This window comes from Arachis hypogaea, chromosome 9 (genome assembly GCF_003086295.3).
Source record: "Arachis hypogaea cultivar Tifrunner chromosome 9, arahy.Tifrunner.gnm2.J5K5, whole genome shotgun sequence".
Classification (NCBI taxonomy): Eukaryota; Viridiplantae; Streptophyta; class Magnoliopsida; order Fabales; family Fabaceae; genus Arachis; species Arachis hypogaea.
Window position 1 is genome coordinate 111,780,079 of NC_092044.1, and position 12,315 is coordinate 111,792,393.

The window sequence follows — 12,315 nt, forward strand, 5'->3', positions numbered from 1 at the left end:
TTTTTAATGTTTTTAATTACTTGTTAACAATTTTAGATTGTGTTATGAATTCAGACATGATTCATTTTTACACTTTAATGGAACCTTGCATGATGAAGCTAAGAATAATCTGGGCTGTAAAGTATCCAACTTGTTTGCCATATATCCTACAAAATTAAAATGGAACCCCAAAAAGGTCAACCTTTTTACTTTTTCCCTCTCAAAGCCAATAACTTTTTTGGGTGGGAAAGTGGGATACACAAAAAAAATTCGTTTTTAACGTTTTGCAATGTTTCTTAATTTACAATCTATCTTAAAGCTAAGGTAAGGTAAATTAAATAGTGAATACTCAGTTGGAGTCAACTTCATGTAAAGTTGATAATTGAGAGCATTTAAATAAAAATTGAATCCTGTTAGAGAGACAATAGACTATTTGTATAATGTGTACAATGGACTATTGAGTTACAAAATGAACATCCACCTTTCGGACCTAGTGCTCTAATACCATGTTATAATACCACTCATTCCAAAAACTTCAGCTGATGAGAAAAAATAACACTAATGGTTATATTTCTAATACTCCATAAACCTCAATTGTACACATTGTACAAATATTTCATTAACTCCTCGTACTTTTCTATAAAAATTTAGTCAAATCATTCAAATCATTCAGTTACTCTCAATTATCAACTTTTAGGAAAAATTAATTACACCTAAATTTTCACCACCGTTAAATTATTTGAATGATTTGACTAAATTTTTATCTAAAAATTCTTAATTATCATCTTCACCTAAAATTGACTGGATCTGATTTTCCACCAAATTAAATATACCGGTTCTTTTCCTTTTCTTTAAGTACTCAGTAATAAAGAAACTTGTTTGGGACAAAAGGATAGGTGATGCCCCTCATCAATTAATAATAATGCATTAGTTCAACAAATTTGCCCAAATATGTGATTATTCTATTGAATAAGTTGGCATGTTTACGTATTGTGCAGGTTGGATTGTCTGATCTTCTAGACAAGCTAAATTAGTTTATTCAAGATTATTTGTCCATAAATTGACGTACTATCTCGTAAAATACCCTCGCTCTTTTTTTAAGAAAAACAGTCTTAGTTATATTAATAGGAAAAGTATATGGAACCAATTAATAATCAGCCAAGAATAGAATAACATAATTAATTATAATTAATTTTATTAATTTATAATTTAATTTGTTTTTTAAATTATTGTTGATCATGTTCAAAACATGAGAGAAGATACGCTAGTGATAGGAGAGAATCACGAAACAGATGCTTTGATCATTTATTAGTTGGTTCCATATAATTAATTATATTTTATTAATGCGTAACAAATGAAACATAGAAATCATATCAAAAATCATCCAATTTACAAGAAAAAGAAACATCCGTGTGCCTATCAGTAGCAACATCCGGTTAAAGTCACCGATGTCTCTAATTTACCAATTGGCTGATTCTTAGCTTATATAGAATTGGTTCCCTAGCATTGTTGATATTAATATAGGTTTAAATATTTAATTAGTTCATTGTATTGTTTGGTCAGCCAACATACGCGTATGTATGTGTCACAAATCTTAAACTAAGCCAAACCATGCATGTAATATAATCCTTAATTGTCGTGAACTATACATATATATAATACATTTATTATTGTTTGACATCATATAAATTGAAAATTACGATTATTATTACCATGGTTTAAGATAGGGGTGCACATGGGTCGGGTGAAGTCGGGTTTGATAGGATTCAGACCTGATTCGAAATATACACTGAGTTTATTTATTAGACCCGAATCCGACTCTAGACCCGATAAAACCAATACACTTTCGGGCCACAATTATATCGGGTAAAAATCGGGCCGTTAATATTACATTACGTTGATATTTTCTTGTAAGCTAGCATGTAAAAACATCCAAATTTCCAAGACTCCAACCATTATTTAACATGGTAAAATTCACTTAGAAAAATATAACAAGAACCAACCCTTCTTTAAAATTAAAGCAAAACCACAATCAATACTAATATTGTCCAATAATACCAAATATTTAAATCAATACAAATAACATAATATTATGCATTAATCTAAAGTCTTATGCATTCTAAACATAAAACATTAACTTATAGCCTTATAATGACTAATAACACAAAATATTAAGGTTTACAATACTTAAATTCTATATAAGAATAATACTTAAATTCCATATAAGAATAGTCATGATCCATCACTAATAACACAAAATATTAATTGTGTATGATGACCGGGCCACCGGACCGAATTCGGGTGACCCAAGCTATGACCCGGACCCGATCCGAAATAATGATCGGGTCTATTTTTGAGACCCTTACCCGACTCTAAACTCAATAAAATCACACCAAATTAGCCCCTAAAGTGTCCATGCCTGAACCTCATGAAACAATTAATCGTTAAACAAAAAGCACATAAAATAAATTACCCTATGACGGCGGCACTGTCTGTATATGATTATGTTTGTGCCACTAATGTGGCTTACAGAGTTGCCAGATGAATGCAAGAATGAATGACTAGTCTATAATTATGTTGAACATACACTCATGTTCCAACCAACAACTTTAGCGGCGGAGATAATGCGGCTCCAGGCCCATGACATTATATTGTTATTAAAATTACGGAGGAAAAATTAATTCGTCGAATAGTTAGTTCACTTGTCTATCTATGTAAGTATTGAGATTTTAAAATTCATCTTATACATACAACACTAGCAATAAATTTTTAAATGAAATTCAGATTCGTAATAAATTAATTTTGATTTGTGCGAATTTTAAATTCAACAGGACTGTTGTTTATTTATTTTTTATTAATTAAAAATATTTTTATACGATAAATTAAGATATAAATATATATAAAATAATTATCAAAGCATTTAATAATGCTTAACTATCGTCTTTGCATAAAAAGATATTTATGAGTATCATAATTAAACAGAAAAAAGTCATTGGATTGTTATTTTATCTATAAATTACAACGTATGGACCTCACAAGTCACAAGTAACAATATATAGAAGCTTCTTTAAGGACCTTGGTATGTAGAATTCTATATTATGCCTCTAGGCTCTAGGTGACTCTTTACGTACGGAGTTATTTGCTGTTCAATTTGAAAATTTTCCATAACCAATTACTGCAAAATTTGACCTACAAACTTGGTATTACTCGTTACACGTACGTTTCGATTGTGACCTCAAATTATATTATTAACGACTAAACTACCAAAAAGTTGTCCCGAAATTTAGATTGTTGATAAAAAGAACTTTAGAATGCTAATGATAAATAAATTTTCGAAATATTTAAAACATGATTTAAAAATTTAGATATTAAATATAATTTTTTAAAAAATTAGAAATTAGATTTTAATATATTTTTTTGTAAGTATTATTAAAAAAATAATTTTTATCTTTAAAGTTTTGCAATTTTATGTCAAGTCAAATTTCTTAAAAAACTTTTTTATTGTGAATGACTAATTTTTTTAAAAAATAAAATAAATTTAGGAATTAAATTTTGCTCAAAATTTTTTTGCTTATTTTCTAAATATATATTCAAATATTATCACAAAAATTCGAATCAAATGGATAAGTTGTTTACTAAAACGAAAATTTTATAGTTACTTATAAAAATATAATATTTATTGATTATTTTTATTATATTTTCAAGTCATTCAAAGATTATTTTGTTGATAACATCTCTTAAAAACTTTTTATCAGCTTATCTTTTGAATACTAATTAGTAGTTAGTTTTATTATTAGTATTTAGTTAAGATGTGTTTTAAGGGCACATAATAAACCTATTACTAGTAAAAAGTTTTAAATGTTTTTATTGAATGAATATAAAAAAATATATTAAAAATTTATATTTTCGATAAAAATTTTCTTGTTTTATAATTTTAATATGTGTTCTAACTTCTAAGGGCAGATGAGAAATAAACCCTCCTTATTACTAATAAGATTTCAGAATTAAGGCAACTGCTAAACAGTGAATAAATACATACCATATATGGGCCTATCTTAAATTGGGCTGATTTGGGATAACCCACCAAAATAGAACCCAAATGAAAATTTCTGACCAAAAATAATTAAGCGGATGAGAATTGAGAAGTTTTGAAAGAGACAAAAAATGAAAGCGAAATTGAATTGGGGCAAATGCAACCAAATGCAAATGTTGCAAACCCTAGCACCCGTAAGGGCAGCAAAACCCTGTTTCATGGTGATTACATCATTGGCATGGCTACGAAACTTGAAAGGGAGAGCGAGAGTGCGTGCATTCTCTTTCTCCTCCTCCGACGACGATTACGGAGACCAATCACGCGGTGGTCTCCCCCGTTTCTACTCCGAAACTTTTCCTTCTTCCAAGGCATCTCTCTTCTTCTAACTACTCTTCCTAATACAGCACATCATTTCTCTGTTATTTCACCTTCATTTTAATAATGGTTTGGCTTTGCTTCCAACATTCAACTTTTGCAACGATTTTCATCTAATTAGCATTACCGCCGCACTTGTCATTCTTACTGTTCTGTGTTAGATACCACATTGGCAAAGCCTTGCCACTTGTTTAATTGAAGATGGGTTTATTCTGTTTCTGTGGCAATGCAGGGTAGTGTTGTGCGTGTAAAAGGGGATGAATTTTGGCATATGACAAAAGTATTGAGGCTGGGTGCCGATGACAGGTAATCATATAGATCACTTGTTATGACTGAGAGGATAGTTTAGTTTTTAAGACAATTGATCTTGTGCAAAATTTAGTTCTGAATTCTACCCTTTGAACGATTTGAATTAGTAATAGGAATTATGATGCTTAATGTTGATTAGTAAGGGGAAAGTATTTTAGGCAGTTGCATTAGACTTGAATGTGGAAAGTGGAGTTCTTTCTTGTAGTTCATTTCCAATATGTCTGTCAAATATTTTATGTCACGGTTGTACCGTTAGCCACTATTTTTGTATATTTCTAATTCAGGGAACTGAAAGTTAAAGAGAGACTCTTCTTGTGCATATTTAGTGGTCTATGTTTCCGTATTCATCTCTAGCATAACTCCTCCATTTCAATGATTTGTTGATGATCCACATCAAGGGTAGAGCTCTTCAACGGGAAGGGAGGTCTGGTAGAAGGATGCATACAGAACATTGATCGTACTGGACTTGATTTTGTTGCACTGAATGATCCAAAGCTAATACATCCACAGAACATGCAGTTTCATGTATTTGCTGGTTTTGGTTAGTTCCTATAGTTGTCAACAACTTCATGGTGTTGTGTGTTTTGAAGATGTGAGCTTTTGAGCTCAATTTTTCACTTGTTGCACCATGCATGTTTAGGAACTTTGAAGGGTGGACGTGCTGACTGGCTTGTAGAGAAGTGCACAGTATGTTTCACTAGCATGTTGAGATTTTATCTGGTTAGACTTATAGCTTCATGTTATGGTTGTTTCTCTTTTATTCATGTTACAATGCCTTAGGAACTTGGAGCCAATAGTGTAACTCCACTACTTACTGAACGTTCTCCATCAATCTCAGAAAATCGGGTAGACAGATTGGAACGGGTAATCTTAGCGGCATCAAAACAATGTAAATATATTTTTACTTGCCTCTGAAGCTAAATGTTTTTGTAATCCTATTAGAAATTGGCTTTTCAGTTTGAGGAACCTAATGTTGTTGCTCTTTTGTAGGTCAACGGCTGCATGAAATGGTCCTGAAACCTCCTGTAAAGGTTAATGACCTTCTCCATCTTGTAAGTTTTCCATTTCAATTTTAGTTATTTGCCAAGAAGTCACAACATTGTAGTTTTTAGGATGCTTATTTTCTTGATGCTTATTTTCTTTTGGTCTTGTGAATTCTTTGTTTAAACAAGGGATTTGATCTTGCTATAAATGGTTATGTAGTGACATTTATGTAGTATATAGACCGATGGGATTCCAAGTCTTCCCTTCTCCTTTCTGCTCATGGCTAACTTTACCTGTTTTCTGTGCCACAGATTGCACAGTCAAAGCTTTCTCTTGTTGCAACAGCAAAGGCATCTCCTGTTCTTAATGCGTTGACAGAATTCGAAAAGGAAACTAGTGGCTTAATCGTAATTGGACCTGAAGGCGGTTAGTTTGCTTAATTTTGTTCAATCTTAACTTTTTTGTTTTTTTTGAATGGTTACATTATGCTTAAAAAATGGCAAGTCTTCTAATTGCTACTCATCATTATGATTGTCTAGTAAATGCCATGTTTCTTGGTATCAATTTGTTGCTTAAAATGAAAATAACGCTTGTTTGTTTTGGTATTGGGTGCCTTGTCCAGACTTCACCGAGAAAGAAGAGAGTATGATGATGGAAGCGGGTGCCATAGGTGTTAGTCTCGGGCCACATCGTCTAAGGGTTGAAACTGCCACAATAGCACTTCTATCAACTCTCGTGTTATGGTCTGACTCTCACCGAAGCTAAAAGTTTTGTATCACATGACATGTTTCTTAGATAGCATACTTTTATTTAATTTCATTTATTGGGGCCTAACTTGAAATTCTCAATTTGAAGTGGGGTATAGAGAATGATAAATGCAGGGAAGGTTGTGCAGATCTCGGCTTTCTTTAACTGTGAGTATTCGTCTTTAAACCTGTTGGTCAATATTATACAACAAGAGCTGAATTCAAAGTATATAATATTATTTTAGGAATCACATATTATAGAGAAAACTGATCAACGGGTAAGATCAACTGATAATAATTTTGATACAATTTTTTGCGCATATCAATAGCAATGCGGTTTCTTAGTAGTAAAGTAGCACAGGGAGAAGACAGATATTTTTGAATTTTGTGGGTGTTTATAGTCCCATGTGATGTGAGGACTATTGTGTGGAGAAATTTAATATAATGATACTTCACCATACACTCCAATCACTCCATAATGAGTCATGAATCCTGAGCCTACATGATTGATATATGTGGTATTTATGATATCAACATTGACTGATTATAAGAATTCAGTGGTTCGCAACTGCGATATCTATGACTAATTTTTAGTTGGTTTATAAGCAAATTCATTCTCTTAATAGTTACATCAAATTAGAGCGAAATTAAAATATATCAAGTGCTAAATAAAATAGAATTTTGCTAGCACTTTAAAAACATTTGTTAAAGTCCAAATTAAATATTTATGAAAGTAACAAGCTTTTGAAAATTTCATAACATTGATATATTTACAACTCAAGAAAAAGTGTTATCTTTTAAATTTTCAACAAGTAGATTACTCATTAATAAACCCTAATACAAAAATATTATATTTTGAAAGGCAATACCCCGTTGACCAAAGGGGAACAATCTGTTATTAAATACTAATATTCAGCTCCACAAATTTCACATTAATGGATAATAAATTTTGCATGACTTACCCATTTGTAATCTTGTCCAACTACCTGTATTAAACGTTGACATTAGGGTGTGAATCAAAGAAAGTTTGGGTGAAATATTTTGGTGATAATAATGAGAATATTATTATTTAACAAGAAAAGCACTCCCCTAGCTATTTCCTATTGATTTTTCTAGTTTGATTCTAGAATTTGCACAAATTTAATACATTAAAGGAGTTGTCTTAAATTGGATTTCTCGCTTCCGAAAGAAGATTTTCCTTACGTTGCAATTGATGACCAAAAAATGATTTTATATGCTATTAGATAACACTAAGGAACAAAAAATAAACTCAAAAAAAATTAATGTAGCTTACTTTTTTCCCCTTAAATTTGACCTAATACTAATCACTTCTGTGTAAAACTCCTAAAATAAGACCGTAAACGAAAATGGAAAAGGTCTTAATAAATTGGCGCTTTTATTTATTGTTACTACTTTTTAACCTGCCTCATGAAAGTCAACACAACCGGCAGCAATGCATGTGGTCCGAGTCAGTAACACCGACCAATTTGGCAATTCATAAGGACGTTGCGAAAATATTAAAAGAAAATAAAAATAAGTCTCCAGTAAGAGAAAGTAAAGAAACGAAAGGAAAAAAATTTCCCTATCAAGAAATAAATAAAAATTGGCGCAACCTATCGTTTCATCTTATTGTTTAACATTTTTTTTTTGTTATAATTGTTTAACATATTTATCGTATAGGTAAAGCTAGTAAACAATTATTTTCCCTTTCAAAAAGGTTTCGTTTTACTCTCTCGTTTTTCTTTCGTTGTAAATTCCCCTATTTTTCTATTGGAATATCCAGTGAATGTGTACCACTTGAAAATTAATAAATTATTTAGCTGAGGTCAATATGACAATATCGGGCCAAACATTTATATAAATACAAGGATCATATTTGAAGAAATTAACGATAATATTCAGTTAAAAAAAATGTTAAGTGATTAGTGCTTTTTATTTTATAAATATATTTATAATATTTTTTATTTTGTTAATATAAAAGCATAGATATAATGAGATTTATAATGGTTTCTCTGAGATTGATGTTGGCGAGCATATCCCATTCATTCCGTATAACATATAAAGTAAATATATATTTTTTAATTAAAAATAATAAATATTATTAAAAAAAAACGTTGAATGGAAGAAGTTGGTGATTACGTACATACAGATCACAAATAAATACAGCATTTATTTAGAGAAGTAGAGTATCTATAAAGCATTGCTTAGATGCGCAGCACTCAGTGCATGCATTATGATTCACTCAACCGCACATACATAAAGTTGATTGATTGATTCAAGTGCTAATTGAAGAGAAGGAACGTCGATCGAGCATCGCAGATCAAAAGGAGATGATGATGGAGAACCTGTTGGAGACGATAAAGTCTCAGGTGAGCAAGCTGAAGCTAACGAAGAAGAAGAAGAAGAAGCCATACATAAAAATCGATAAGAGTGCGAGCGTGAAGGTTGAGATCCGAAGCAGAAAGGCTCGCAACCTTATCGACAAGACTCTTAAGGCTGCTGATCGCCCTGGCAAAACCACCCCTATCTCTTAATCATCACCTTCCTTATGTAACATTCATTCACCACTCCCTCTATCTTCTGAATTTAAATCCTCTAATTTGAGAAATTTGGTATTTTTTACGCTATTTCCATTTATGTAAACAAACTGTCCTTGTAATTATGTAAAACAAAACAATAATTTTTTTTTAAAGTTAGGAGTGAGACTCAATCCGAAACCTCTAGATGAGGATGAAGAGATTATGCCATTTGAATTATAGCTCGTTGGCAACAAAACAACAATCCTTGTAATAGCTTTATTTGGCAATTAATTTTTGGATCATATATTATTATACATCCATCTATTAATTGTTAGAACATAATATTGTTTTCTGCTGATGTTCCTTCCTGCCTAAATGGCAGGCTGTATTATTGATGGTCATGATAGAGATTAAAGAGGTTAAGATAATTGTGATTATAAAAGTGATTTAGTTTAATTAGTATACTTGTTAATAATGACCGCCGGATCGGAAAGTGGCCTTTCAGCCATAGAACAAGGTCAATAAGAATATAAGATAGGCCTACCTAATTAAATGGTGAGTCCAATTCAAATATATAAATAATTTTTGTGGAACTAGCTAGTGCAAATGCTACTTGACTAATCACAAAAGACAAAACACGTATGTAGATTGTTTGATATCGTTGAAAAAACTCATCTAAAACATGATATTATGCTATGATATATTTTGAAGGTTGACAATTCTTGATTTTGAGATTTTTTTTTCTGATTGCTCACAGTATCCTCTAGTTCGACAGGTCAATGACTAATTCATAACAAATCTGAGCTCTATTTAAAGGTCTGTCGCTAGTCAATTGGTTGCTGCATGCACAAGGCGAAATTTAAACCTCCAATACTTATTTAAACAAACAAGTGAACTGATCACTCGACCAAGTTGGTTTGATTTCGAGATCATTTTTTTTGGTAAATGATTTCGAGATCATTACTAAAGTTAATTCCTCCTTGTACAGGAAGATAAACTCGTTTTTTTTTTCTTGGTCACCGGAAAAAGAAAACACATCTTCCCAAGATTGTAACATGTTCTTGCCTGGTTATTCCGAGGTATAGCTCGTCCTCTGATAAGGTCGGCGGACTCCTAGAGTGGACCAAGATATACGTCGACAGCGGATGAACAATGAGGGTGGGTACCTGCAAAGGCACTCCGACGCTCAAGTTAGTGTTGAGTAGATGATAGATCTTAACTTGGAAAGTATGACGTACCTCTCTCGGCTTTTCTTGTCTGCTTTATATTAATGTAAATGGTCGACCGTTTTCCTTGGGTTGTAACGCCCAAGTGGAGGATTAATTGTAAATCCGACATTATTGGTTAATGATTATTTATGGTCATGATGAAATCATCGGTTATGATCGGATCTTAGGCGTTACCGAGCTATAACTTGTAACCGATGCTTACTGGTCATATCACAGCCCCCAAGCTTGACCTGACTTTAAAGAGATAGGTTGAGCTTTTATGGTAGGCGAGTTATAGCTCGGTACACTGTGCCCCCAGATCAGCATATCTCTTTCAAAGTTACCTCTAGTAACTGAAAAGACTGGCCACTGTAATTATTATCCAAGTCTCGATACGTGTAGACTTTTAATTATTATTGTTTCTAAATAGGTGCAAGTTCCAAGACTTCTTTTTAACCGTTGAAAGTGTGCTTTATTTAATGGTGTTTGATTGCACCATAAATTTAAGGAGTTAAGCAACTGAATGGTTTGCATTTTTCTTCCTACAATACATTGGAGGGTTTTATTCAGAATCCTTTAAACATTATGAGTACTAGAGGTTAGTAACACTACCCCTTCTTTTCTTCTATTCTTCTGAGTCAATAAGGAACAATGAGTGAGAAAAAGGTGAAATCGTTACCCAAGATTGGGAATGAAGAACTGTACGACTGGGTTGGGGAGGATGTCAAAATAAGGGCTTCTTTGTTTGTGGATAAGGATAGCGTTAAGCAAGTTAATGTTGCTAGGATAGTGAAACCTGGCTTTCGCTTGGAATTACTGCCATGCAGTCGTTCTGATCGTGTTTTTCACAGAAAAAAGGATTTCGAAAATTTCTTTATGTACACTTGTGTTTTAGAAGAGTTAAGGGTCCGACTTCCGTTTAGTCAGTTTGAATGTGATGTTCTGAAACAAATGAACTGTGCCCTATCACAGGTTCATCCCAATGGCTGGGCGTTCATAAAGTGTTTCCAGATTCTAATGGACTTTTTGGAAGTTAACCCAGAGCTGGAGCTTTTCTTTTCCTTATTCCAAGCTAAGGGGGTATGGAAGGGTTTGTGGGTAAATTTAAACAGTACACCAGGTTTTTCGGTTTTCAAATTATATAAATCTTCCTTTAAAGATTTCAAGGAAATGTTTTTGAAGATTAAGTCAGTGGATGAGGATTTCCCGTTTTATTTAGATGAACATCTTGGGGAAAAATTCCCCTTGTACTGGTGTTGCCAACTGCAACACATCTTAGGTCCTGAATTGATAACTAGCCGGAATGAGTGTATTATATCTTTTCTGATTGAAATGGTGGCTAAGGGGGGACTGATGTCTGTGTCCGAATTGCTTCCTTTGGAAGATAACAAGTCGGCCATGGTGGATTATTTTGGTGAGTTCATTGAATTATATTTTGTTTTGAGTAGTTTTGGATAGAATAATCTTTTCTCTGATTGCTTGTTTTTTATCTGTGTGCAGCTGGGAAATTTCCGGGAGTGTCAGCCTCTACCCTTAGGGCCCGGTTTAAATCCAAAAACTTTGAAGGTTCATCTTCGAATGCTGAAAAAATGGATGTAGGGGGTGAAGTTGATCAGCCCCCACCTAAGAAAAAAGGGATAGTTTTTAAGAAGAGGAAGACTGAGGTTGCTATTACTGCTGGGGAACAGGACAAAGAAGGTGTGATTCAACTTGAAGACCTATCTAGTTTTACTGTGAAACAGGATAAGCTCCATGCTTTTGATGATGGCGGAGATGGCTCATCTGTTTGGGATCGGGGGTTTCCCTTCAATGTTGTTGCGAACGAGGTTGTCCAATGTTTCTCAGATATAGCACGGGTTGAAGAGGCTGGGGATGTGGGAGTTGATCAATTTCTTCAGGTTAGCTTTTCGATTTGAGCCATCTCACTTCAAATATTTGTAGTGTATATTTTATACTGTTAAATTTGTAATTTTCAGGTGTTGGGTTTTCGTTTGGCTTGTATAGGCCGAAGTCAAGAAAAGAAACACAAAAAATTTGTTGCCGAGCTTGAGCAGTGTGCTGTTTTGAAGGAACAGCTGACTTCAAAAGAATTGGTCCTTACTGAACTAAAGAAGAATGTTTCTGATCTGGAAAAGGAATTGAAGGTTGAGAAAGAAAGTCGT

The 12,315-nt window shown here is 32.9% G+C and overlaps 1 protein-coding gene across 1 annotated transcript; it reads left to right on the top strand.

The window, feature by feature from the left end:
* The first annotated feature begins 4,135 nt into the window (after window positions 1-4,135).
* On the top strand, window positions 4,136-9,303 carry LOC112711891 (uncharacterized). The gene is made up of 8 exons (XM_025764621.3): window positions 4,136-4,380; window positions 4,620-4,693; window positions 5,095-5,237; window positions 5,337-5,383; window positions 5,477-5,585; window positions 5,687-5,748; window positions 5,992-6,106; window positions 6,303-9,303. The coding sequence occupies exons 1-8, from the start codon at window positions 4,144-4,146 to the stop codon at window positions 6,443-6,445; spliced, it is 930 nt and encodes a 309-aa protein (XP_025620406.3). The 5' UTR covers window positions 4,136-4,143; the 3' UTR covers window positions 6,446-9,303.
* Window positions 9,304-12,315: the final 3,012 nt, after the last annotated feature.